Source organism: Coturnix japonica, chromosome 6 (genome assembly GCF_054131305.1).
Source record: "Coturnix japonica strain WE chromosome 6, WE-NBRP24, whole genome shotgun sequence".
Taxonomy (NCBI): Eukaryota; Metazoa; Chordata; class Aves; order Galliformes; family Phasianidae; genus Coturnix; species Coturnix japonica.
This window is the reverse complement of record NC_140668.1, coordinates 23736602-23760518: the sequence shown is the minus strand read 5'-3', so window position 1 is coordinate 23760518 and position 23917 is coordinate 23736602. Positions and strand designations below refer to the sequence as shown.

Below are 23917 nucleotides of genomic sequence, written 5' to 3'. Positions count from 1 at the left end.
ATGGGTCTCATTGTGGGGGGAGAGGAGGGGGATGTCCTGCCCTGGACCGAGGTACAGAAGCAGCCCCAGGGCAGCAGGCCGTGCAATAGGCAGATATTTATTGGTGCAGAGGTGGGAGGAGGGTCACAGAACAGACACTCAGAGGTGACCGCAGCACAAAGCCAGGATGGAGCTGCTGCTGCTGGGAGCACCAGGCATGTGTTCCCCACCAACACTCCCCCCGACCCAATGGGGTGAACAGGGCTCCAACTCTGCCCTGGGACCTGGCCCGTAGGGTGATGCAGTGCACAGCACCATCCCAACAGCTGGGGAGCACAGGGAGCTCCAAGCCACAAGGGGCTGCAGGGAGGAAGGAACTCAGCTGGCTTCCAGAGCCCTTCCAAGCTCCAGCAGCTGATAGAGGAGCTTTTGAGGACACCAGCACTGGTGTGAACGCTGCTGGAGCTGGATGAGCACTGCACACATGCTCTGGCTCTGCCCTGGTGTTCCCACAGGCTCCGTCCCAGCTCTGGCTGGGGCTGCTCGGTCTCTCCCACAACAGGGTTTGCTACAAGGGGACGCGAGGATTACACAGCAGCACTGGCTACGCTACAAGTCACATTCAAACTAAACCTCACAGGGACAACACGGAGGAGGAAGCGTGCTCAGAGCCCTGACAGCGAGGACTGCTGGCCATGGCAGAGCTGCTGTGCTCCTTGCACTGCTGGGAGGCAGCGAGCCCCTGGCTCTGCGAGGGGAAGTGCATACAGCAGATGAGTACAGTAACACGGGTACTATGGGTACACAACAGGAGGCGTCCCTCCCGCTGCACAGGGCCAAGCCTGTGCCACCGGCCCCTCACTGCACACACAACCTAACTTCAGCTTGAGAATAATTTAACTAGCAACTGTACAGTCCCTCCGCCTGAGCCAGTTCAACACCCCTGGAGTCTGGGCAAGGGGTAACTCAGGGAGCACATGGAAAAGAGGCAAGGGTCCCTCCCAGCTCCAGGGGTCGGACAGGAGCAGAGCAGGTTTAGAAGATGGGAATGTAGTTGTCAATCTTGGTCCTGTGCCTCTGGGCGATGCACTCCGCGATCCACACGATGTTGCGGCATTCCTGCTCCTTCAGCTTCACAAAGGCGTAGAAGACTCCAAAGTGGAATTGATTGAGGAATGCCAGCTTGTTCAGCTTCACCTGGGGAGGACATAACACCTGTCCACCTCTGTTGGACTGTCCTCTGCCAAGAGCCAGCCCAGGGAAGGATGAAGCAGCACTGAGCTCTGGTGACTTCCCCAGAAGGCTCAGGGCTCAGACAGAAGGGGTCTGACACTCAGAAGAGGAATTTACTCCCTCGTATGCTCCTTTCCCACATAATTACACTCTGCTTTCACTCCTGGTAGACCTAACAGCAGCCCCAAATCTAACTCCCACACTGCCCTAAGCTTCTGAGTGACAACAAGGACTAAGCCCCATTCCCTCCTTGGAGCACCCAAACTCTATTCCTGCACAGCACTGACATTCTGGAGCTCTACCAACAGGGCGGCAGCCAAGCCTGCTGCTTCCTGGAGCTTTTCAAAGGGCACAGATAGATACACTTGCTGAGAAGCATCTCAGGGCTCACTCACCTCATGCTCAAAGAACCTGTCTTCAAGGGTCTTGTCTCCAGGGTTGCTGCCAGCCCCTTCAAACAGCAGCTTGTACTCCTGAGGGAAGATGATACCAAAAGATATACACACACTCTGGTACCCCAACAAGCTCAGCAGCACTCCTGGGCCCTATGTACCAGAAACAGTAACTACACCTGTTCAGCAGAGAGCCTGTCCTGTGCACACACATGAGCACTGGCATGTGCTGCTTCAGCACAGGGACACTGAGCTCACTGACTCCAAGCAGCATAAGATGGGCAGTCCCCTCCCCATGCTGCCTATCCATGAGCTCCCCCAGCCCTGACACACAGAGGATCCTGGCACCAGTCCCTCATGCCCTCACCCCAGAGCACTCACAGGGTAGTAGTCAGCGACATTTTTAACTTGTTCATAGTCATCTGCTCTGGCCAACTGAGCCAGCCCCTCGGGGTAGAGCTTGCCACAGTGTGGGAACAGCTTTGCTCGGTCCTCCTTGGACAGCTCAGTGCCAAAGGAATTGATGGTGATGATGAAGGCCCTCCGGTCAGCTTCAAACTGTGGGAGAAAAATAGAGTTTCACCTCGGACTGCAGTGAGGTCAGCAGACACCGGTGTTGCTCTGAACAGAGCCACATCAGAGGGCAGCATGAGCAAGCCTGGCTCACTGCCTGGGATGCACAGCTCTACATGTGTGGACTCCTTGTCCAGCTGATGCCTGGGGACTGCTGGGTTGAGGAAATCCCTACCTCAGGAGCAAGCCAAAGCACAGAGTGGAGCTCCAGGAGTGATTTTCTCCCACCTATTGCACTCGGGCCCAGCACACCCACCAGCTGGCCTTGGGCACGCTGACCGGCCATGTGCAGAATGGTGCTGGTTGTTCTCCTGCTTGTTGGATGAAGGTTGCCATGATGGGTCAGCACATAGCCAAGATCAGGCAACCAAGCCTGCCTGAAGTCACATGCAGACAATGTTCTCCTAGGTCAGGCTGCACTGGGATGCTGACAAGGATTGTCCTTAGTGCTGGCAGACAGGCTAAGCACAGGGTGATAGGTGACCCCGTGAGGGCTTCCAGACCTACCTCCAGGATGGGGCACATGGCATCTGCTGTGGTACCTCCCAGCGCCTTGCAGAACTTGTAGAAGGACTCCAGGTATGCCTGGAAGAGAGAGAGGAATGAGCAGGTTTCCACACCGCTTCATGTACCACTCATAGGGCCATTCAGACAGCAAGGAGGGACGCTCCCAGACACTTTATAACACAGCACAGGCACTCTCACCCCAAGTGAACTTGGATGCCAAGCCCACACAAGGGACAGTGCTTCCCCAGGAGCCAGAGACACGAAGAGCTGCGGTTTGCTGGGTTCAAGTGACTGGATGAGCTTACAGCAGGCAGAACACCAGGCACCAACATTCGAGCCTATTTTGCTCCTTTGAGTGGTCTAACTCCAAAGCATCCGCTCAAGTCTCACATGGTTTCCTGACCCCGCTCTGGCCTCTACAAACATGCCAAGCCACACAACCAGAGCTGCAAGACCCAAGCTCAGAAAGGAGCGCTGTGTAAGCAGAGTTGAGAGATGAGACGGGACATCTGTGAAGGAAACCAGCCGTCCTCTGTAATTCTCTTCTCACACTGCAGCCGCCGGGTCTCCATCCCAACTGGAGCACTGCAGAAAGAATCAAGCTAGGCACAGCCATGCTGCCTCCAGGAAACGTAATCCTTTGTGGAGAGGTACCAGAGTCCAGCTGGAGGATGACTGCATCTCCCAAGGGGAGCCGTGGATGCAGCGCAAGGCTAAAAGTGCTGTTCAGCAAAAAACTTGCTCAGAGGAAACCATCATGTGATAAAGCACCTCCCCAGACACAGCGCTGCAGACAGAACAGCGTAAAGGGATGGAAAAATAACGATGCTGAGACACCACAAATCTCTGCCTTGTCACAAGATGGACCACATCCTCGGCCTCTGCTCTAAGAAAGCACCTGGATGACTGCATTCTGTAAATACAGTGCAAAAGGACACTGCTGGGCCAGCACTGTGCATCAAAGAGACACCGTTGCCAGCAGGCTGGAAATCCTCTTTGCCACTGCTGAAGCACAGAGAAGTGCAGAGCATTGGCCTGAAAGAAAGAAAGGCACAGATATCAAACTCTGCTTGAGGCTGAGTGAGAGGCTCGCTCACCAGTTCTGCCCTTCTCAGAGTTCATACACAAACCTCAGGCCCTGCAAATAGCAGAGGTGTGAGCTGAGATATCCAGCACTGAGTGAGGATCCAGCATCACGGACACCACGTGAGAGGAGACTGCAGGACAGCCCTGCTGGGTGCCCTCCCCAGGGCCCCTCACAGATGACAGCAATTTACAGGAAGCTCTCCAGAGTCCCGAACCCTGTATCCCTGAAATGGTGGTGTGCTCACATTTAATAGTCCTTAATGGACTTTCACTTCCATGACGCAATTCAATTACCCTCTGCCTTCTGCTAGTCTTGTTTGTGCTTTGCATCCAGGCTGATCTGTGGCCTGTCCATCCTTGTTGTCTCATTCAACATTACCATCACAATTCACTCCTCTTCCAGCTGAGGAACCCCAAGCCTTCTTGTAGTTTCACACATGGAAGTACCCAAACCTTTACAGTGTCCTTCTCAGCAGCTTCTCCTGTTCTGCTGTTCACATTCTGAGATGAGAGAGGAACTGGACCATGAAAAGGTGCAGTGTGCAGCACAAACACACTGCAGTCGTAGGCAGCAGCACAGCCGTGTTTATGCAGTTCTCACTGTTAAGAATCAACTGCTCAGGTCGATCACAACCCAAGATTAATGTAGCAGTAGCAGCAGGGAACAAGGAGACCCTCATAAGGTCACCTCCTCATACCTCCCATGCCATACCTCATACCTCCCCATTTATCCACAGCGATTTCTCTGCTGTATTTTAGTGTCCAGCCACAAAGTTCCTCCAGCGGGTTCCTATAGGCAGGCAGCCAGCAAAAGCCAGCAGCCAGCCAGCTGCGTTCCAGCACATCCACTTAAAGATGGGAAAACATGGAAGTAGTAGTGAAGATGATGATGCCAGCATGCCCCAGCTTCTGACCTCTCCCTGCTTTAAGAGCTGACCATTAAACTTTTAACTTCTGCTCTCTGTCTTTAGGACATTTCCATTCAAGAACCTCCCAGGGGGGTTGAATATCAGTGAGAGCCAGTCCCAGTGCACTGAGATGCAGACATTCAGTTTGGGGGCAGCAAAAACAGAATGCAAAGGAGCACCCAGCCTCAGCAAGGAAATGGGAAAGGTTATGGCAGCTGGCACCCAGGGTGAAGGCGCCCACCGAGCTGCCTGCTCACTCTGCTCCCTGCCTTCCCCCAGCTCCATACAGTGAGCTGCAAGGTGCAGGTATTTATGCGTGCCAGCATACCTCCCTCCATTACAACAAAAGATCAGTACATGCCAGAGGCCACACGCAGCTGGGCATGACTGCCGACGTGCAGCACCTTCTCCCCTCCCTTTGCCTTCTTCCCTTCATGCCTGACCTGCTCTCCACCTCTCCCAACGGGCCAAGGCTTCCTTGGGAAGCAGAGGTCACGCTGCCTGCTAGCTGGCTGTGACCAGTGCAAACAAGGCTGGCAGATACAATCTGCATCCCACCCTTAATCCAGAAAGCTGAGATGGAGCGATAGCCACAGCCTGCACATAAACACACGCTTTTATGCTGCCAGCTCAAACCAGACGGGGCCAGAAGAGGAGCCGACAGCTTCCCGTGCAGGCCTGGGACAAGGAGCAGATTTATTTTTGTATCTCCTCTAAGGGGGAAATACCTTCTTCCCTTTATTTGAAGAAAGGCAGCCTCTCAGTTGGAGCTCTTGGCCAGACAGAGCTGTAGGCACACTAGGAATGAACAGGGAAGGGAGCATCTCTTCCCCTTCCCAGAGTCTCGTTACCTTATACAGCGTGTTTCGAATGATTTCAATGTTCATTTCATCAAGGTCCTGTTCAGATATGCAGTCTTGGAAGAAAGCAGCTGAAAGAGAACCACAGACAGAATTGGTGCTGCCCTGACCAGACCCACACCCAGCAAATCTCAGAGCAGGGCGAGCCCTCGACAACAGCAAGCAGAAGCACAGGTTGTGCTGAGCTGCTCTTGTCTTCAGTGCCTCCAAACTGCCATAACTCAAACCTCAGGCTTCCCCATGGCTCCCCAGGCCACAGCCATTTTTTGGAGCACTCAACCCAACATCCTTCTTCACCCCTGGCAGGCTGTGTTGACCCCTCAAGTCTTGCCATGCTGTCAACAGCTTGTTCTCAGCAGAAGTTCTCATCTCCAGCCCCCACCATCAGTGCCAGAGCAGCCCACATTTAAAAAAAGAAATAACAGCAAACAAACCAACCCCAAACTGTTCCCAGATGCAGGCTCTCAGAATTGAGAAGGTAGCTTCCAAATTGCTTGCTACAGCACAGCAGCAGCAAGACAGCAGTCCTGGTGTGCTTCTCCTTCCTCCTCCTGCACCTTATGTGGGTTAAGGAGATGTGGGGATCGACAGCTCCTACATCCTGGAAGCTTGGAGGGGGTCAAGTCCTGATGATCCCCACAGAGGCCTCTTTGCTATGCTGCAGCAGCATCAGAGGGCAATGCCACGTAGCTAGAGGAACACTGCTCACCATGGCTGACAGAAATGAAACCAGAGTGTGCCAGGACTGGTTTTCACTGCAGGGCTCGCTGGCTAGGCCTGAGAGCAGTGGCTACTTCAGAGTAGCAGAGGAATGAGAACACAGCTATTTCAGTTCTTGGCCCTCCAATATCCCAAATTAGGCTAACAGCAAGACTTATTTTGCCCTGCTAACCTATGAAAGCCATTTGGGGTTAGGCATTCCTACCAAGCCACGTAGCTGCTCAGGCACTGTTAGGAGATAGAGCTGCTGTTTCTTCGCGTGTGGTCACTGGAAGGAGTGCAAGTTAAACAACTGGAGCCTGTGTGCTTGCTTGTTTAGGCAACACTGCTACTCCCCACGTCCTCCTGCTAAAGAAATGCCTCACTAGATGGTACACAGGCTCAAGGGCACAGCCAGGGCAAAGGTCTGAAGGACTTGGACCAGCCAGGAGGAGCAGGCAAAGCTCACAAGTGCATGAAGGCAAGAGGCAGAGACCTTCTGCAACCACCTCACCAGTGTAACAACGCAAAGCTTTTAGGTCTCTGGGAGCTAATAATACCTTCAAAACACTTGGTTCTATCTTATTCTTGAAGTGGGAAGGTTCATGCTTACACTTGAGGAGGATGCTCTTCCCACACACCACCCTTACAGCGGACTCGGCTCAGCTGCAGGCAGTCTCCTACCTGGCAGGCCAAGCGCACCACGCTCAGCTGTATTGGCCCTGGCCTCGCTACAGCAGCTCCATCCTTCTCCGGACACTCAGAGGTGGCCAGACCCCTTTAGACACGTTCTTCCTTCTTCGTTGGGCTCTACATGGCAAATCATTTTCCCATGACAACAACCTGATTCACCTCATTACTACAGCAAGCATTTAGTTCCAAAAATGACGACTACCATCAAAGACAAAACGATGATTTAAGTGTTTTGTTCTTTCTAGCAACTCCAAAGAGTGATTAATCACTGACTCAGGCACAGCTCATTACCTTTGCCCACAGATACTAACTTAGAAGGTCTCCTGTGACTACCTCTCCTACAATCGCAGAGGCTCCCGTGTTTTCTCCATAACCACTTCCTACACCTTTTATCTTTAAAGACCAGATCTGCCTCCCTGGCTGTTCGTAGAACTGTTTTTACAGTGTCACATGCCTCCCGGTCAAGGCTTGTAGCCCTGTGACAGTGCCTTGGTGCAGGATCCTGCTATCCAAACAGCTCACAAAGCCTTGGGATGGGTTTTTTTGTTGTTGCTGTCTGCCTTTGGGAAGTTAACATATAGATGGTTATAGTTACATAGTAGAGATAGTAGCTTAGGTAGTGCTAATAGTTAGTTAGATAGCATAGACAGAAGTAGTATAGATAGTAGTAGGGATAGATCAAAGCTTGATACAGAGCTAATTTTATCTGTCTCAGGATAAGATGGACCACACATCAATCTCTAGCAGTTATCTCCAAATATTGCCTTCAAGAAATTGCCCAATGGTCCAACTAATTGTGCTGGAAAAACTGGACAGGGCAGGCATAGACATGAGCTCAAGCCCAGCCACCACAGGCAACACAGCCACAGCTGGGCATTACCCACTGCATGGCCCTCCAGGGAAAAGGGACTTGTGCTCACCCAGGGGAGTGTCCACCAGGATGGCATTGTAGAGCTCTGCAGGTGTCTGCGCAATGTTCACGGCTTCCATCTGCTCAAAACTTCCCAGAGGGTGGCACTTGGGCACCAGTTCGGAGATGGAGCGCTGGTGCAGAGTCCCAGTGATCAGCAGGATGACGTTGTCAATCATGTAGCTGTACCTGCAGGGGTGAAAGAGGAAGCCTGTCACAAATAACACAACAGCAGCAAACAGCACCAGACCCTGTGAACACCTCCAGGAAGACGAACCCCTCCCACAAAGAACAAGTGAGACACTTCCTCAATGTATCTTACAGCCTCTCTGGGGTTCTGCTCCATTGTGTCCGACCACGCTCACTACAAGTAGTCATTGCTTTTTATGATGGTATAAAGCATCAGTGGACAAGAGAAGAGCCACTGATGTCATCTATCTGGACTTCAGTAAGGCCTTAGGCATGATCTCCCACACCCTCTTCTCCAGAGTGGAAAGATATGGTGGATGAGAAACTGGTTGTGAGATCACAACCAGAGAGCAGGCAATGTCCAGATGGAGATCAGTGCTGAGTGGTGTCCCTCAGGGGTCACATCTTCATCAATGACATCAACAGTGGAATCAAGTGCACCCTCAGCAAGTTTGTGGACGACCTCAAACTGTGTGTCCAGGAGAACTTCAGCAGATCCAACAGAGCCAAGTGCACAGCCTGCACCAGGGTCACAGCAACCTCTCCTATCAGTGCAAGCTGCGGGATGTAAGGATGGAGCACAGCCCTGTTGAACAGGACATGGTGGACTGTTGGGTGGCAGATGGACATCCAAAGCAGCACAGCCAGAAAGTCAGGGAGGGATCTGCCCCTCTGCTCTGCACTGTGAGAGCTCACCTGGAGCGCTGCATTCAGATGTGGGGTCCTCAGTACAGGAGAGACATGGACACTGAAGAGGGTAGAGCTGCTCCTAGAGGGAAAGCTGTTCCCATTGCTCTCCCAGTATCACCTGCTCTGCAGAGATCAGGTCACCAAAGTGGCAAAGGACAAGAGCAAAGAAAGAGGAACCTGCTGATAACCTGCCTTGAGCTCAGCTTTGGTGCCAACAGCACTGCTCTAACTACACCAAGAGCATGGCTCACGTTCCTGCAGTTCCACTCCCTTCTAAAAACAATGGTGCTAGCAGCTTTGGCACAACCTTTATTTATACCCTCCCGGAACCACACACAACTATTTCCAATCCTCAGGAGCAGAGCAGGGTCAAAGATGCTAAGGGAGCAGGTCATCTGGGGCTTCACGCTCCTGTGCTCTGACTCCTCAAACTCTAAAAGCTTAGAAGGCAGCAGGTGGGAAAAGTGCTGAAGAAGATTGCTCTGAAACAGAGAGGACTGGGCCTCAGCTCCAACGTCAGAAGGGAGAGAGTTTGAAGCAGATGGGTGCAAGGCTGGCAGGACAGCGAGACACTCAGACATCACAGGGATGCTGCTGCTGCTTGTTGCATCTCTTTGCTAACAGCCACACAGCTGCTTCCCTTGGAAGCCCAGGAAGGACAGGTGAGCAGAGCCATACAAAGGCAGATGGCCACAGTTTTACTAGACAAGCTTACGAGCCCTCAAATGCACGCTAGGGGAAGGCCCATGAACAAATCCACACCTTCCTTCCTCAAACAGGTGCTGCCCTTTTCTCCGGGTAGCAGGTAACACTCCTCCACCCATCAGCTCTGCAGAACACCCTTCTGAGTGCAGGGATATTCAGTCTGGAACTGCAGCAATCACACAGCTGGCAGGGTACCGGGAAACCTCCTGCTGCCCTTCAGTCTGCTGGGTCATTACCTGCCCTTCTGTTTGTGCAGCTCTCACCATGGTTGCAATCTCCTGGCAGCAAGAAGGGCTCATTGGTTCCCTGCAGCCCTCAGGCAAACACGAGCATCTTATTGCCTCATTGGATCCAGACTGGATTCAGAGAAGGAATCCCCTCTGCGGGAGACTCACCACGTGCAAAGCAGAGGGAAATTTCACTTTCCAGTTTCCACTGTGGTGGTGTTGCAAGAGCTGGAGCAGGACAAAGATCTCCCAGCAGCTGCAAGGGCAGGCAGACAGCAGCACACCCACATCACCCTTCCTGATAGAGATCTAAGGGTGAATCCCATTTCCTTCAGGAAAGCCCAGACCACACTTACTCAAATGTGGCCTCTGGTTCATCTCAGCCATTCTGGCTTAGTCAGTCACAGAGATGAGGCAAATCCTCCAGTGCCAGGGCAGCTGGAAAAGCCTCTCCCCATTTCTGGAAGGGGTAACACTTGCCAGTTTCCCAACAAAAACGCATCTGCTTTCAGTAGCACAGCTGTACTAAAACCAGAGGAGAGGTCCTGGCTACTCCAGCATTTCCGCCCAGGCCCAGAGGATTAGATTGATTATGGTGGCAGCAGTTTTCCTAGAACCTCCTCCAACTCCTTGTTTAATAGAGCAGCCTTTGTCATCATTCTCCCCATCAGGTCCTTACCAGCTTCATTACATTCCTGCCATGAGCTGTTATCTGCATCTACAAAGGCTGGACGATCAGCCAGAGCTCCACGTGAAGTCACATCCTGCCTCACTCTGCCCTTCTCTCACTACACCGAGGTGTGGTGTTACACCAGAAACTCACATTCACAGAAACACAGCGCTGGCCGATTCCTAGAAGCAGAGCTCACATCTCACGCTACAGCAGAGTTTCTTATTTGGGGACAGGAAGGAGTCATCAAGTTCAGAAGTATTGCTCTCAGCAGGAGATGTTGGCTTGCAGCTTGGATGAGCTGCTAGTAGAGCTGAGGAGGGCAGCACCCATATAGCTGCATATAGGGTATGCAACGATGCGTGTTCTCCTCCTTTTGGACTTCTGTCAGTACAATCACAGATTAGCAAGAGATACAGGAAAGACTGCGATGGCTTTCCACCAAAGGAGCACATAAAATATATGAAAGCTCCTCACGTGGGACACTAACAGCCTGAAGGCAGCAGGGCATGGCCCTGCAAGGCAGCAACCCCAAGGCACAGCTTTGCCCTCCCCCACTTCCTAATCTAATCATAAAGAGTCATTGTCCTACAGCAGATAGGTTGGTTTTTTATTGCTTTCTGCTCCAGGATACCAAAGAAGCCGTAAACAATACTGCAAGTGGTCACAAAGCATGACTAATGAACCCAACACTGCATGACCTGCGTTTCTCAGGGATCCTCCAAGAGCCCTGCCAAGCTGTGGTTTAACAGCTGCTCACCAAGGGGTCATGAGGACAGCCCTCCAGCACAGGAGGCAGCAGGCTGATAGTGGGGCAGGGCAGCTGGGGGGCTCTGCTCACACCAGTGTCCCCTGCCAGACCTCCTCCTCAAAGGAAGATCACAGAACCACAGAATGGCCTGGGTTGAAAAGGACCCCAATGCTCATCTGCTTTCAACCCCCCTGCTATGCTCAGGGTCACCAACCAGCAGCCCAGGCTGCCCAGAGCCACATCCAGCCTGGCCTTGAATGCCTGCAGGGATGGGGCATCCACAGCCTCCTTGGGCAACATGTTCCAGTGCGTCACCACCCTTTGGGTGAAAAACTTCCTTGTAATACCCAACCTAAACCTCCCCTGGCTCAGTTTAAAACCATTCCTCTTTGTCTTATCGCTCTCCACCCTCATTAACAGACATACCCCCTCCTGTTTATACACTCCCTTCAAGTATCTGGAGGTTACAATGAGGTCTCCCTGGAGCCTTCCCTTCTGGGAGAGATGCTGGGGATGGTGACCACAGACCTCATGTGCTCTCCCATATTCAGTAATCTGTGGCTGCAGATGCTGAGTGTTTGTTTTGAGATAAGAGTGGAAACTCCAGCAGGATCAGAGGTGTGCTCTGAGCCCCGTGCAAATTCCAGAGACAGCCTTAAATGACAAATGAAGTGGCATTGGCTGTGGTCACTCTCATGCTTAGAGCGGCTCACCCGGTTCATGCACTTAAGGCTGAAGATGCGAGCGAGGTGCTGGCATGTAGAGCATGGGGTTACCACTCTCTGAGCTCTGAAGGTGAAGAAAGGAATGCCCAGAGGAGCAGTAGCTGACATAGAGCAGTTGACAGCTGAGAGGCTGGCACATGGAGCACATCACTGCCATCTAACTGCCCTGCTGTGGAAAGGAAAAGGGACCCCACAAAGACCTCAGTGCCTCGCTGTGGCTCTACTGGACTAATAGACAGCAGATGAACAGAATTATATCCTCAGGTCCCATTTTCAGCTCAAAGACAAATCAGCCTGCAGGGCGGGAAGCGTTACCTGCTGTGGGCAGTGCAGGGAGCAGGCAGTGTGGACATGGGCACTGCCCGAAGAATGCTGACCTCTCCCTGTCTTCCCTACATCACACCAACAAAACCACACATAAGTGGTTGCTTCACAGACCTGCCAAAGAAAAAGCTGAGAACGTCATGGATGCCACCACAAAGGAGCTCAGCCAGACATTGGGATCTCTGATAACCTTAGATCAACGGGACCGTTTCACAGCAAAGAGGTATAACTTCACAGTGCCACAGAGCCTTTCACATCCAAGCATCCAGGAATGCTCTCAGCATTAGTCTATATTTAGCTCCATGTGATCATTACCATCTCTTGGGACACTGAGTTCAGTTTCCTAGCGGTATCATCCAGCAACCTGTAAGCAGTCATACAGCATAAGCTGCATTAAAGCCTAATGAGCAAAAAAAACCACCCCTTCAGAAGCACTCTAGTGTTGAGGTTTTACAAACGCACGTCGCACTCTAGATGAGTGCCACCCCCTTGAGACATCATGGATGTTTTGAATGCCAAGCAATGCAAGCGGCTCTGGTTTCCTAAGCCTGATGCCTTAAGCTTGACCTCAGAACTTGAGAAACACTAGGCTGGTCTGCTGGGCTGAGCCCTGGCACCGCGCTGTGCTGAGGAGACTTTAGCACTAATTACAGTTTAAGTGTTGACCAGGGACATCTAATCATGCTGCTCGCACATAAACTTTGCTAAAGCCAAATGGAAAACAAAGGCTGCTCACAGTGGAAGACCTTGAGACTGGTTTCAGTGAAGGAGCAAAGCACATCACATGGATTCAGGAGCACCCAGTGAACACTCATCCAATTAAAAGCACTGCACACATGCAAACTGCCTTCTGGAATAGCCACAGCCATGCATAAATCCATTGGGGGTGCATGGATAAGTGTAACATACTCCTTCCCTTTTCTGTTTTAATGCCCCTAGCAGACACGCTGTGCAGCTGCAGAGGGAGGGGTGGTGAGATGGAACACAAGGCAAGCACAAGAACAACCAGAGGGATTCAGCTGTAAGCCAAGCCAATGAAGACAGGGCTAAGTCCATCCCTGGATGAAACAAACCAGCATGGATGCAGTCACCCAGGGACAGCATGTTCCCCCCAATCAGCTCCAATCTGCCAGTGAGGGCCATCCTCAGGGCCACAGAGCTTCAATAGGAAGAAACGTCCTTAATTACAACTGGAACTTATCACTGCGTTTTGCTGCCTCTGATGAGAACGCCTTGCTAGCATGTCGGATCAGAGGCGTGACTCAGCGTGCTTGCCTGGCATCATGCAGACACTTCCCAAGCCAAGAAGAGCACTGGTCAGTCAAAGCAGGGTTCCAGCTTTAAGGAACTGGTGAAAGGAAGCAGGGAATAAAGCACAGCGCGATGTGCAGCGAAATCTGCCTTCCAGGGAGCACACTGCCCTTCCCAAAGGGGATACCCGCAGTCACGCTGTTTTGAAAGATGACTCCTGCAGCCACCACCGAGGCACAGAACCCAGTTATCTTTGCAGACATTGGTTCTGGGAAACAGGCACGAGCTCCGTATCCTTTGAGTAAGCATGGGAACAGATGCAGTTCCAATGCCACCATCCAGAGGCCGCGAGCCTGTGATCATTTCCAGACCATTAGCTCCATGCCCTCTCGTTTTGAATGTTACACAACCCCTCCAAGAACTTGGCTTATCAGTTCAACTTTGCACTCTCTGCAAACAGGGAAGCTGTTTGTCAGGAACCCGAGCTTCTCTGCCAAAACCATCTCTGCCAGAAGAGGCTCATAAACCTTTTATTGAAGGATCTCCAGCTGCTACGGTAATTTTTGCTTCCCGATCTCACCATCACGAAGGTCTCAACAAATAAAATAGCATCGTGCAGTTCTAACCACAGGAGAGCTGGGAAGAGAAGCTTCAGATTGCTGCATGCACCCCAATGGGCTGTCAGCACCTAATGTAAAGCTCCTGGAGTTCTTTCTTCTGTAAGAAAGGGCTTTGAAAGGACGTAGTCATGTTTTGTAACCTCACACAACTATGCCAAGATGAACGTTGTAGTGCATTTAGAGAAAAGACAAGCAGCTTCCTACTCCAGAGGAGAGTAGGAAGACTTGAGTCTTCAGCTCAAGTAGCAATTGAAACAGTCTGGCTCTAGAAAAGCACTGCCGTTAAGATTAAGTTTCAACTTAAAGTCATGCAGCAGAAACTAGATCTATCCAGTGCAGGGAGAGGCAGAGCAGGAAAGGGTCACAGAGAAGGTACTAGAGGGAAGTGTCAGCTACAAAAAGGCATGTGCAAGTGGAAAAGGTACACGAAGCCTCGTCAAAAACAGGTCCTGTGACCGCAAAAACATACCGACAGCCAAGTTCCCAGGGACATCCTCAGGGCAACCATGTTCCCAAGGTCTAGCAGACTGGGGAGGTAAAGACAAATGATGTCTGAGTCCATCCTCTGCAGACAGGTGTGATCATAGACCCGGAAGACGTGTTCAGACCCAGCTCCACCCTGGGCCTCGCTCCTACGTGGGCTCAAAGCTGGCCACGAGGCAGAGCCCATCCCTGCCCAGCAGCTGCCAGAGCCCTCAGGTGAGGCTGCTGTGAAATCAGGCTTTCCCAAGCAGGGAAAAGGCTGCAGTAGTAAGGGGGGAAAAATGAAAACACTCCACCCAACTCCACCTGGAAAACCCTACAGCTGACAATCCAATCAGGGTACAGCTGGCTAGAGCTCAGAGTAATAACACAAAGGACAGATAGGAGTCCTATCTAAACTACATTGAGAAGCACTGGGAAGAAAGAGAGCCAGGACATGGCACACGGCAGGCTGGCACAAAGAACAAAGCCTTTACAGAAAGGCAGGGCAGCACATCACTGAGAAGAACCTAAAACCCACTTCCATCCCACAAGTCAATATGTGCTTGTTGAAATCAGGAAGTGGGTTTTGCTGTTTCAAGTACACTTAATACCTGTTTGTTGCTGCCCTACAGCATGTCGCTCCGTTCCCTTGGCCAAACAGACAATTATTTGTGCTGGAGCAAAGAAACCAGCAGCCAGCTTGTGCCCATCAGTCAGACCTACTGCGGTCAGCTGAACAGCACAGGGAAGCAGCAGTCGTGCCGTGAGGAGCTGCACAGCAAGGCGTAGAGCTAGCAGGTGTTTCACAGGGACTGGGGCAGGCTCTGATTTCCCTCACCGTGATACACAGCGGCATGGGACGCTACCACTTGAACTAACAAAAGGGAAATCAGCCAAGTGACAATGTACCACTTGCCACAGAAGAGATCCTGGAGAGAACTGGAGCCAGGAAAGAGTCACAGTGGTGCCAGGAGGGGAGCACACCAAGACAGAAACCAGCAACGGCAAGCAGCCCTGCGAATGACGACCTTGCACTGTGGTTGCTGCGTAGCTGCGTTCTTGGCTCAGTGTGCTTTTAAACACTCTCATTTCCCCTATGCTTTACAGGGAGGTCAACTCTGCTCACCCTGAGAGGCACCCCTTCTCAGCCCTGGCACTGCAGCAGGGGGCACAGGCAGCACAGGGCTGGAGTGCCACCTCCCGGTGAGCTGAAGGCAGCGTTTTCTATCCCAGTTCAGCCCGAGGTTTTCGCATGCAGTCACACAGACTCCTTGCCCTGACCACCTCATATCTTGCTGGCTCTGAGCTGTCTAGCAGGAGCAGTCTCTGTCCAACACTTATTACCTACCCCGGAAAAATGGAGTGGGAAATAATCCTGTTTAAAAGGCAAAAGATAAATCACCTTATCGTGTACACCTGTGTGGTCAGCCAAAGCAGATGGAGTGACATTGGCTTGTTCTGGGGTCACCCAGGTCAGGTGGTGACACAGCACCCCTGCCACATGCACAATGTTCCCAGCACTGCCAACATCTGGCTCCACATTTTTATGATGTTACCCCCACAAACAAAGTCAGAAAACAGTGCCATAAGGAGGCACTGCCTGCCTTTGAACTGAGTTCTGTGCTAACACTGCTACAGCTCTGAAATTCCTTCCCCATGCCTCAAATCAACACTGTTTTACTCACTGAATATATCAGGATTATCAACAGAAGCTTGAAGACCTGCTGGGCAAAAACAGTAGTACAGAGTTTCCCTGTCCTTGTTCATCTCTGGTTAGCTGTCTGCAGCATCGCTAGAAGTCACTGCAGTTCTAAGTATCTAATGGAGCTGTAGGAAGGGAGGGGACAAACGCTTTAGCACAGGATGTTCTGACAAGATAAAGGGAAATGGATTCAAACTGAAAGGGAGATTTAAATTGGAGCTAAGTTAGAGGTTCTTTACAGTCAGGGCGGTGAGGCAGTGGCACAGGCTGCACACAGAGCTGGTGGTGCCCCATCCCTGCACACAGCCAAGGTCAGGGAATGGGGCTGTGAGCACTGATGGAGCTGTGGGTGTCCCTGCTCAGTGCAGGGAGGGCGAGCAGACGGCCTTTAGGATCCCTTCCAACTCAAACCTTTCTATGATTCTACACTTACTAGAGGTTCTAAGAGACAGACAGAGCAGCTGAAGCTGTCAGCACTACAGACCCACAGGAGCTCTCTCCATCACAGCGCACCAGAAATGTAACTGAGTGTTCAGGCTCCAAGCACAGAATGCACCCCAAGAGGGTGGAGACGCTTCCTGTAGGGAAAGGGCTGCATTCTGCTTCCTCCAGGCAGGGCTGAAGACAATGCCATTAAAATAAAAATAAAAAAAATAAATAAATCCATGAGTAAAAATGAGATGAGAGCAAAGACAATTTGAGGAAAAAACATTCTGTACCAAATGGGAGCAACGCATTTAAGAGGAGATCACGCAGTAGGTGAGATACGTAGATATCATATGCACGGAGCTGTGTTTTGCTTTAGACAGCTCATCAAAACTGGGGAGACAGAAGCAGAACAAGATCAAACGTAAATCAAGTTGAGTGTGAACACCAGTTTGAAAGCTAAGTCATTCAAATGCTGCTAAGAACCAGCCCGTCACATTACATGTGGTGACCTACATAGTGCTTCCAGCACTGCCAATGATACTGCAAGGCGGGGCCTTCGCCATGTCTTGCTGATGTGCTGCTCTGTATCTGGAGCCAGTTTTAGAGCCAGGTGTGTAAGAAAAAGCTACATCTTAGAAACCACAAGAGGCTTAAAAAGATGGGCAGCTTCAGCACAGTGACCCAGAAAATTACAGCTGTGAGACACTGGGTTAGGCAAACGAGATAGTGGTACTGTCCAGACATGGCAAGGATACAAGAGGAAGGATTTACAAGGATGCTTTGCTGTTTTAGCCTTTCCATCAGCTGACACAGCTGTGGGACTGCAAACACAAGAGCCCACTGTCTTTTCATGTACCTACAAATGCTGCTGCAGCTCTGCTGCATGACCCAGGCCCTCCCTTTCCTTAGTGACTGGATCCCACTGAGCTAGCTGAGGAAACAGATCAGTAAAAGATTAACCCTAAATGAGAAAAACTGTTCCACTTTGGTCAGCTCAGCTCCTTGAACCAGTTTATGATGGCATCAGGCACAGGATTGTGGCCAGCAGGGTGGGATGGCAGGATCCCTGCACCCTGATGAAGAGTCAGAACTAGCACACAGCTGCTGTCATGCATAGGCTGATGTTTTTGAAGAGAGTCACATTAAAAACTCAGGAAAAAAATCAGCACTGGGGACAAGAATAAATGTCTGGGCTAGCAGAGCCACAGCCAGCTCAGCAGCAAAGGCACGTAAATGTGCAGAAAGTAAGACTGAGAGCTCCCAGGCCTGGAAGGACAAGGTTTTAAGCACTGCTCATGAACAGCTGTACTCACGTGATGAAGTCCAGAAAGCTTGCCAGGGGCTCATATGCGTGGTTCCTCATGTGACGGAACTCCACCACCATCTTCTCCTTCAGCTTGTCATCAATGACAGAGACGGTGAGAGGGGAGGCTTCGTTGGCCAGGAAGTTCCCATAGTCTGTGCTCTGAAGGTGCAGCTTCAGGTCTGGAAAAGAAAGCACAGTTCCACTCCAGAGGGTTTGTACTGGGGGGCTCGTGGGCTTTGACGAGTGTACCTAAGGAAGCTGACATTCAGTGCTTCTGTAGCCAAGAAACCACCTGCACCAAACAAGCAGGGCTCCTCTGTTACAGCTGAATGGGAGGCAGGAGGCACCTGGAGTGCTTTCAGAGCCAAAAAGAAGCAGGCAAAAACCTTGAGATCATAAAGCAGCCAGGTCACTGCATCATCAAGTGGATCTTACTAATTGTGTGGGTGAAGATAAGTCAGGCATTAAGAGGTAGAGAGGGGCTGAAGATGAATCCCATTTAAACACATGCCATACAGCAGGCATTCCCTGCCATGGATGGAGGGACAAGGCTAGAAACCTTCCCCTCCCTTTACAAGCAGAAGAAAGCTTTGATCCCCCTGGTGCCCTCACTATAGGTCAGGTGCCCAACCATGCTGTGGTGCTGGACAAGCAACTACAACTTGCTGGGCTCTGTAAAGTCAAAAAGCCATGTTTAGTTGCACTTGGCTCAAATATCTCTGTGGAAAAACTGAATCCAGAGCTGAGGAACGTCTCACAATCCCATCTCTCACAGCATTACTAGCTGTGCTGGTACATGATGTTCATCTCCCTTCAGCTTCACCCCCAAGGGCCAACTAGGCAAAGCATCCTCCCCGGGTCTTGAGGCCTTTATGGGGAAAAGAGAAGAGCTGGAAGAGTTTAGCCAAATCAGATGTGAACGCACCGTCCAGAGAAAACAAACAGCAATCAACAAGAAAAATAAATTAATAAACCAAGGCACTTATCCCTGCTTTCTCTGGTGCGAGTCCTCGGCACTGCATGGTGAGCAGGACACACCTTACATATATGGCACATGCTAAAAGATACGCACACATGAGATGAGTCAAGCCTAGCTGGAGGACTGTGCTCTTTTGACACCACATCCAGCTACAGGCAGAAGTTGGACAGCATTCTGGGTGCTGAGCTCCAGGCTGAGCTGTACTGCACAGCGTGACACCGGCTTCATCCAGAGGGGCAGCAGGGTCAGACAGCCTGCAGGCAGCATTCCAATTCTTCGGGGTATTTCCAATGGGATCTAGCAAGACATTTCTGACCCGGTGCTTTTCAGCTAGGAGGACGTTATCACTGCTGAGTCTCACAGGAAACAGACTGTGGTTTATAGAGGGGGGGAAAGAAAGGCCAGGCACTTAATAGCACTCCGTTCTGTTGTGTTTCTCAGCCGTTTCCAGGAGAGTTTTGTACTCCATTTACTTTTAATAAGGAATCCTGGATGCAGCAGAGAGCTCCTTGCCCAACAACACGCACCACAGTTGAAGCAAAGCAGAAACTTCACCCAAATCTCTGCTCTCCAGACACAGTTAACAGCTGCGCTTTATTCTACCAGACCCTATGAATTTCTGAGATGGGGAAAAACATGGTCTGCATAACTGCAACAGTGGAGTTTTCAGTATGATCCCCACTGCAGAGTCAAACACCCTAAAACTGGATTACACCCAAACTCAGAACACCCTTCAGCTCAGTGGAGTTGTTATTTATGACAATCAGTAGCACTTAAGCTCTGTCATTGCTCAGAGCCCCCATGAAAGCAGAGTCTGTGCAAATATCACATGACTTTGTGTTGCATCTATTGGGGCACTTGGAGAGAAGGCAGCTACTGCACATCCCATCAGTTCTTAATTCAGTGGGGATTCTTCCAAAGCGCTCAGCTCTGACACGCAGCTCCAGTGCCACCAACCACTGCAGCTCAGTTCTTACCTTCCACACTGCAAGAATCCACCTTGCTGTCTGCTTACCTGATGCCAGAGAGCCACCACCAGGGAGTAATGGACTGAAAATGGCAGCTTGATGCACACCAGGCTCTGCTCGGACAGTGCCACCACCCGCAGCTCAGAGCAGGCCCCCACCAACTGCTTTCTGTCTGCTCAGCAAGGGGCTGCCCCCACGCCACAGCACAAGAGCCAGCACGAAGCAATGTAACTGGAACAGGGGCCATGTTTATATAACACTTGGAAACAGCTTCTACAGAGCAGGCCAGCCACAAGCTACAGGAACTGACCTCCTCTGCATCTCTCAGCATCCAAGCGGACAGAACTCGTTTTCCAAAAACTGGGACTGCATTTACAGACCCTGCCTCAAAGCATCCCCCAGCACAAGGCTCAGGCTCTCCCAGAGCTCAGCCCCCAGCACAGCTCAGACCTGGCAGCAGCAGCAGCAATTGCCTGAGATCCCCTTTGCTGTGTGTCGGCAGCCCAGGGCTTGCTGCAGTGAGGTCTGCATGCCTGTTCCAGCATTTCTCCCAGTGGTTCATGCACTTTGAGAACAGACTGAACCAGCATTTGGCAAGGGAGCTCCTGAATTACCACGCTGCTTTTGTTCTCTCCCCCATCGAGCCGGGTAAACTATGGCCAGGTCACAGCTCCCAGAAAGCTGCTTCATGCAGCAGCACAATGGAACCTCATCCTCTTCTTGCTGAGTATTCGTCACAAATGCCCATTCTGTGTAACTCCAGCAACCACCGCTCAGCTCAGGCACTCCCAAATTGATGCAGCATATATAGGAATTAAAACTTGCTTTGCCACCTCCCAAGACTGAGGTAGCAAAGTAACAGAGGGAGGGATTGTGCAGCAGCCTGCAGTGCAGCTCATCACCCACATCTCCTTCAGAAGGCCGCAGCTCTTGCTGTTCCCTTTGTTGCTCCCGTTTATAACCACCTCAGATGCTGCTGAAATGGATTCTCTGAAATCCGACTCAAGGAATGCCCAAAGACCATTCATTTTCTGCAGAATTTAAGACCTTTACTGTGGTTGCACCACACTAATAGCAGTGAGGTGCCAACTCTCCTCAGCTACCAGCCAGCAAATTATACCACACCAAAACTGGATGCAGGGCAGAGACTTCTGCAGCTCTTTCCCCACCAGTGCTCTAGCTCAGTCTCTTCAGCTTCTGATGGAAAGGCCACCAGCACCAATGGACAGCTGGCACAGGCTGCACAGAGCTGGTGGTGCCCCATCCCTGCAGACAGCCAAGGTCAGGCTGGACGGGGCTCTGAGCACTGACAGAGCTGTGTGCATCCCTGCTCAGTGCAGGGGGGTGGGGCTAGATGACCTTTAAGGATCCCTCCTGACTCAAACGATTCTATGATTCCTACAGAGGCATGGCTGTCAAATGCTATCAACAGTTTAATATTCTGCAAAGCACATACCAGACCTCTAAGAGGTTATGGCAGCTTCCAGCAGCTGGATTCAGCACAGTACCCTTCTGACTGCAGGAATCTAGGTGAGTCATAAGCTTGGTTAGCCAAGGCAAATTCTGCACAGCGGATCTGTGCTTGCAAAAGGGAGGCAAACAGCTCTAAGTCCTTCACTGACACCTTGTGTCAGAAGCAGGAATTGGCTGCAGCAAGCTCCAAGCATACCCAGCAGAGGTACCCAGTGCACAGGGACCTGCATGAGGAACTGCCAAAGCATCAGGGCTTCCGATGCTGAAAGAAAGGATTAAACGTATTCTTGATTTCCAGAGACAGCTTAAGTCAAAACAGCTGCTATGCCCTCCCCTCTGATTCCAGTCATGTCTCCCAGCTCAGGAGCCAGCCTGATCACACTGAGCTATATGGCTCCCTCAGGCAGCAGCAAGCAAGAGTTTTAATCAGCTTACTTTGCTATCGGACAGGGAGAGCTACAAAGGATCAAGCAGAAAAGCATGATCTCCTCTGCCCAGCAGCATGGAGATGTCAGCTCGAGTCCTAACACAGAGGAGTTGATCCTTCCCTAAGCAAGCACCAAGACAGCCTCAGCTCTTTAGGATTTCCCCACAGCAGAGCTGACCATTTGCTCCAGGACTGGGAGGACAGTCTGCAGAGCTGGTGTCACACCAAGAAGAGGCAGCAAAGGCAGAACAGGAAAGCAGACGAGAGTATTTTGTGCCTAACTATGCATTTTGGCTACCAATAACCTGTCACTACGTAGATTCAGCACAGAGAGAATTCACATTAAAACCTTCAGAACACAGAAAACTGGCAGTAAGACAGCAAAATGAGAAGCATAGGGACAGAGGAAAGAAACGGTCTGACCACAGACCTACACGAGTGATCACGAGCAACATTCCTTGAAGGAAAAGCCTTCAGCAGGAGCAGATCAGGCGGGAACACAGAAAGCAGAGCAAAGCAGAGCAGGAAGAGCAGAGAACTCAGAACAGCCCTTATGGTCTGTGCACAGCAGCAGCCATTACAGAGCTGTCTGGAGGAGACAGTAACGAAACCAGAGCAATGATATGGGAAGTCCAAAATGACTCATTTCAAACACAGAAAACACCACTCCAAGGGAGAGCTTTACACAACTTTGCTCATGATGCAAAAAAAGGGGGAAGGGGGATAAAATAAAGAAGCTGTAAGCGCAGAAAGAAGACTCCAAAGAGGAAGAAGCCTGCAATGATAAAATACAGGGTTTGCTAAGACTGTGGATGAGCAGAGCAGCAGGAACACCCCCCAGAACCCTCTTTAAGGGTATGGGCAACCTCATCTGGTAGGGCAGCCATTCCATGACTCTGATTATGCTTCCATTGATAAAAAACCCCACATGTTCCAACCTATCACCACAACAAGGCAGTTTTGTCCCTCATGATTTAGAAGCAGGCTGCTGACCCGGGCTCCTGACACCTACGAGTGACTAACATTAAATGGGGCAGTGGCACAGAGGAGCTGCTTAGCACAGGATGAGCTGATCAAGGCTGACAAGCAACACAAAAGCAGCCCAGCTTTGTACCCACTGATCAATACAGACAGTGGGCACACACAGCGATGGCCGACACAACCCACAGCCCCTCGGCCCCCTCCCCTCACAGCAGGCCCAGCCTCAGCCCTTGGCCGTGAAGGGGTGGGGGCTCAGCCCGGCCCATCGCCCCCCGCTCACCCTCGAGGCTCTCGCACTGCACCAGGTTGACGTAGTCTCCCTGCCGCAACACGCCGGCCTTGAAGCCTCGCACCAATCCCTCCAGGTAACCGTTATCCACATTGAAGTACAGCTCCGGGAAGCACGACATCATGGCGGCGGCTGCAGGACCGGCGGCGGCGCCTCACGTGACCCGGCGCTCACGTGACGCAGCTGTCAGTGTCCCACTTCCGCTTCCGGCGGGCTCTGCGAGGGCGGGAATACGACGGCGGGAAGGCGAGGGCGGGAAGGTGTGAGGCGATGTGAGGGGGAGCGCCGCCATCTTACCTCAGCGAGGGGATGGCGCTGTGACCGCCCCTCTCTGAGCCTCTCTGAGTGACTTCAAGGCTTTTCAGCCCCTCTCTGAGTGACTTCAAGGCTTTTCAGCCCCTCTCGGAGTTACTTCAAGGCTTTTCAGCCCCTCTCTGAGCGACTTCAAGGCTTTTCAGCCCCTCTCTGAGCGACTTTAAGGCTTTTCAGCCCCTCTCTGATTGACTTTAAGGCTTTTCAGCCCCTCTCTGATTGACTTTAAGGCTTTTCAGCCCCTCTCTGATTGACTTTAAGGCTTTTCAGCTCCTCTCTGAACGACTTTAAGGCTTTTCAGCTCCTCTCTGAGCGACTTTAAGGCTTTTCAGCTCCTCTCTGAGCGACTTTAAGGCTTTTCAGCCCCTCTCTGATTGACTTTAAGGCTTTTCAGCCCCTCTCTGAGTGACTTTAAGGCTTTTCACACCGTCGTGGCCCCTCTCCCCAGCTGTGTTCACTGCCATCTCAGAGTGTATGAGCCGTTTGGGTGGGGTAACACCCTGTGGTGATGGGGGAAGGCCCAGAGGGTGGGAGCTGTGGGGAAAGACTGAGGGAGCTGGGCTTGTTTGGCCTGTGGAAGAGAAGGCTGTGGGT

At 51.5% G+C, this 23917-nt stretch overlaps 1 protein-coding gene across 4 annotated transcripts; it reads right to left on the bottom strand.

The window, feature by feature from the left end:
• Positions 1-81: 81 nt before the first annotated feature.
• Positions 82-23176, bottom strand: ATP6V0D1 (ATPase H+ transporting V0 subunit d1). 4 transcript variants are annotated; one of them, XM_015873813.3, is made up of 8 exons: positions 23003-23176; positions 17902-18073; positions 7851-8029; positions 5530-5609; positions 2685-2762; positions 1986-2162; positions 1608-1685; positions 82-1176 (listed from the first exon to the last, which is right to left on the bottom strand). In XM_015873813.3, exons 1-8 carry the CDS (start codon positions 23133-23135, stop codon positions 1015-1017), a joined length of 1059 nt encoding a protein of 352 aa, XP_015729299.1. In that variant the 5' UTR covers positions 23136-23176; the 3' UTR covers positions 82-1014. The 4 variants fall into 4 exon arrangements, 3 of the variants coding, with proteins under 3 accessions (XP_015729299.1, XP_085407815.1, XP_085407816.1); XR_014947735.1 differs by lacking the exon at positions 5530-5609; XM_085551689.1 differs by lacking the exons at positions 17902-18073; positions 23003-23176 and adding an exon at positions 14462-14571.
• Between the last annotated feature and the right edge of the window lie 741 nt (positions 23177-23917).

Bases quoted from the DNA above. Each gene is read 5' to 3' on its own strand.
- ATP6V0D1 (XM_015873813.3), bottom strand. From the start codon at position 23,135: ATGATGTCGTGCTTCCCGGAGCTGTACTTCAATGTGGATAACGGTTAC. The intron at 18,074-23,002 runs GTGAGCGGGGGG...TTTCTTTTCCAG, and splicing joins GCAGTGCGAGAGCCTCGAGG to ACCTGAAGCTGCACCTTCAG. The intron at 5,610-7,850 runs GTGAGCACAAGT...GTTCTCTTTCAG, and splicing joins CCTGGTGGACACTCCCCTGG to CTGCTTTCTTCCAAGACTGC.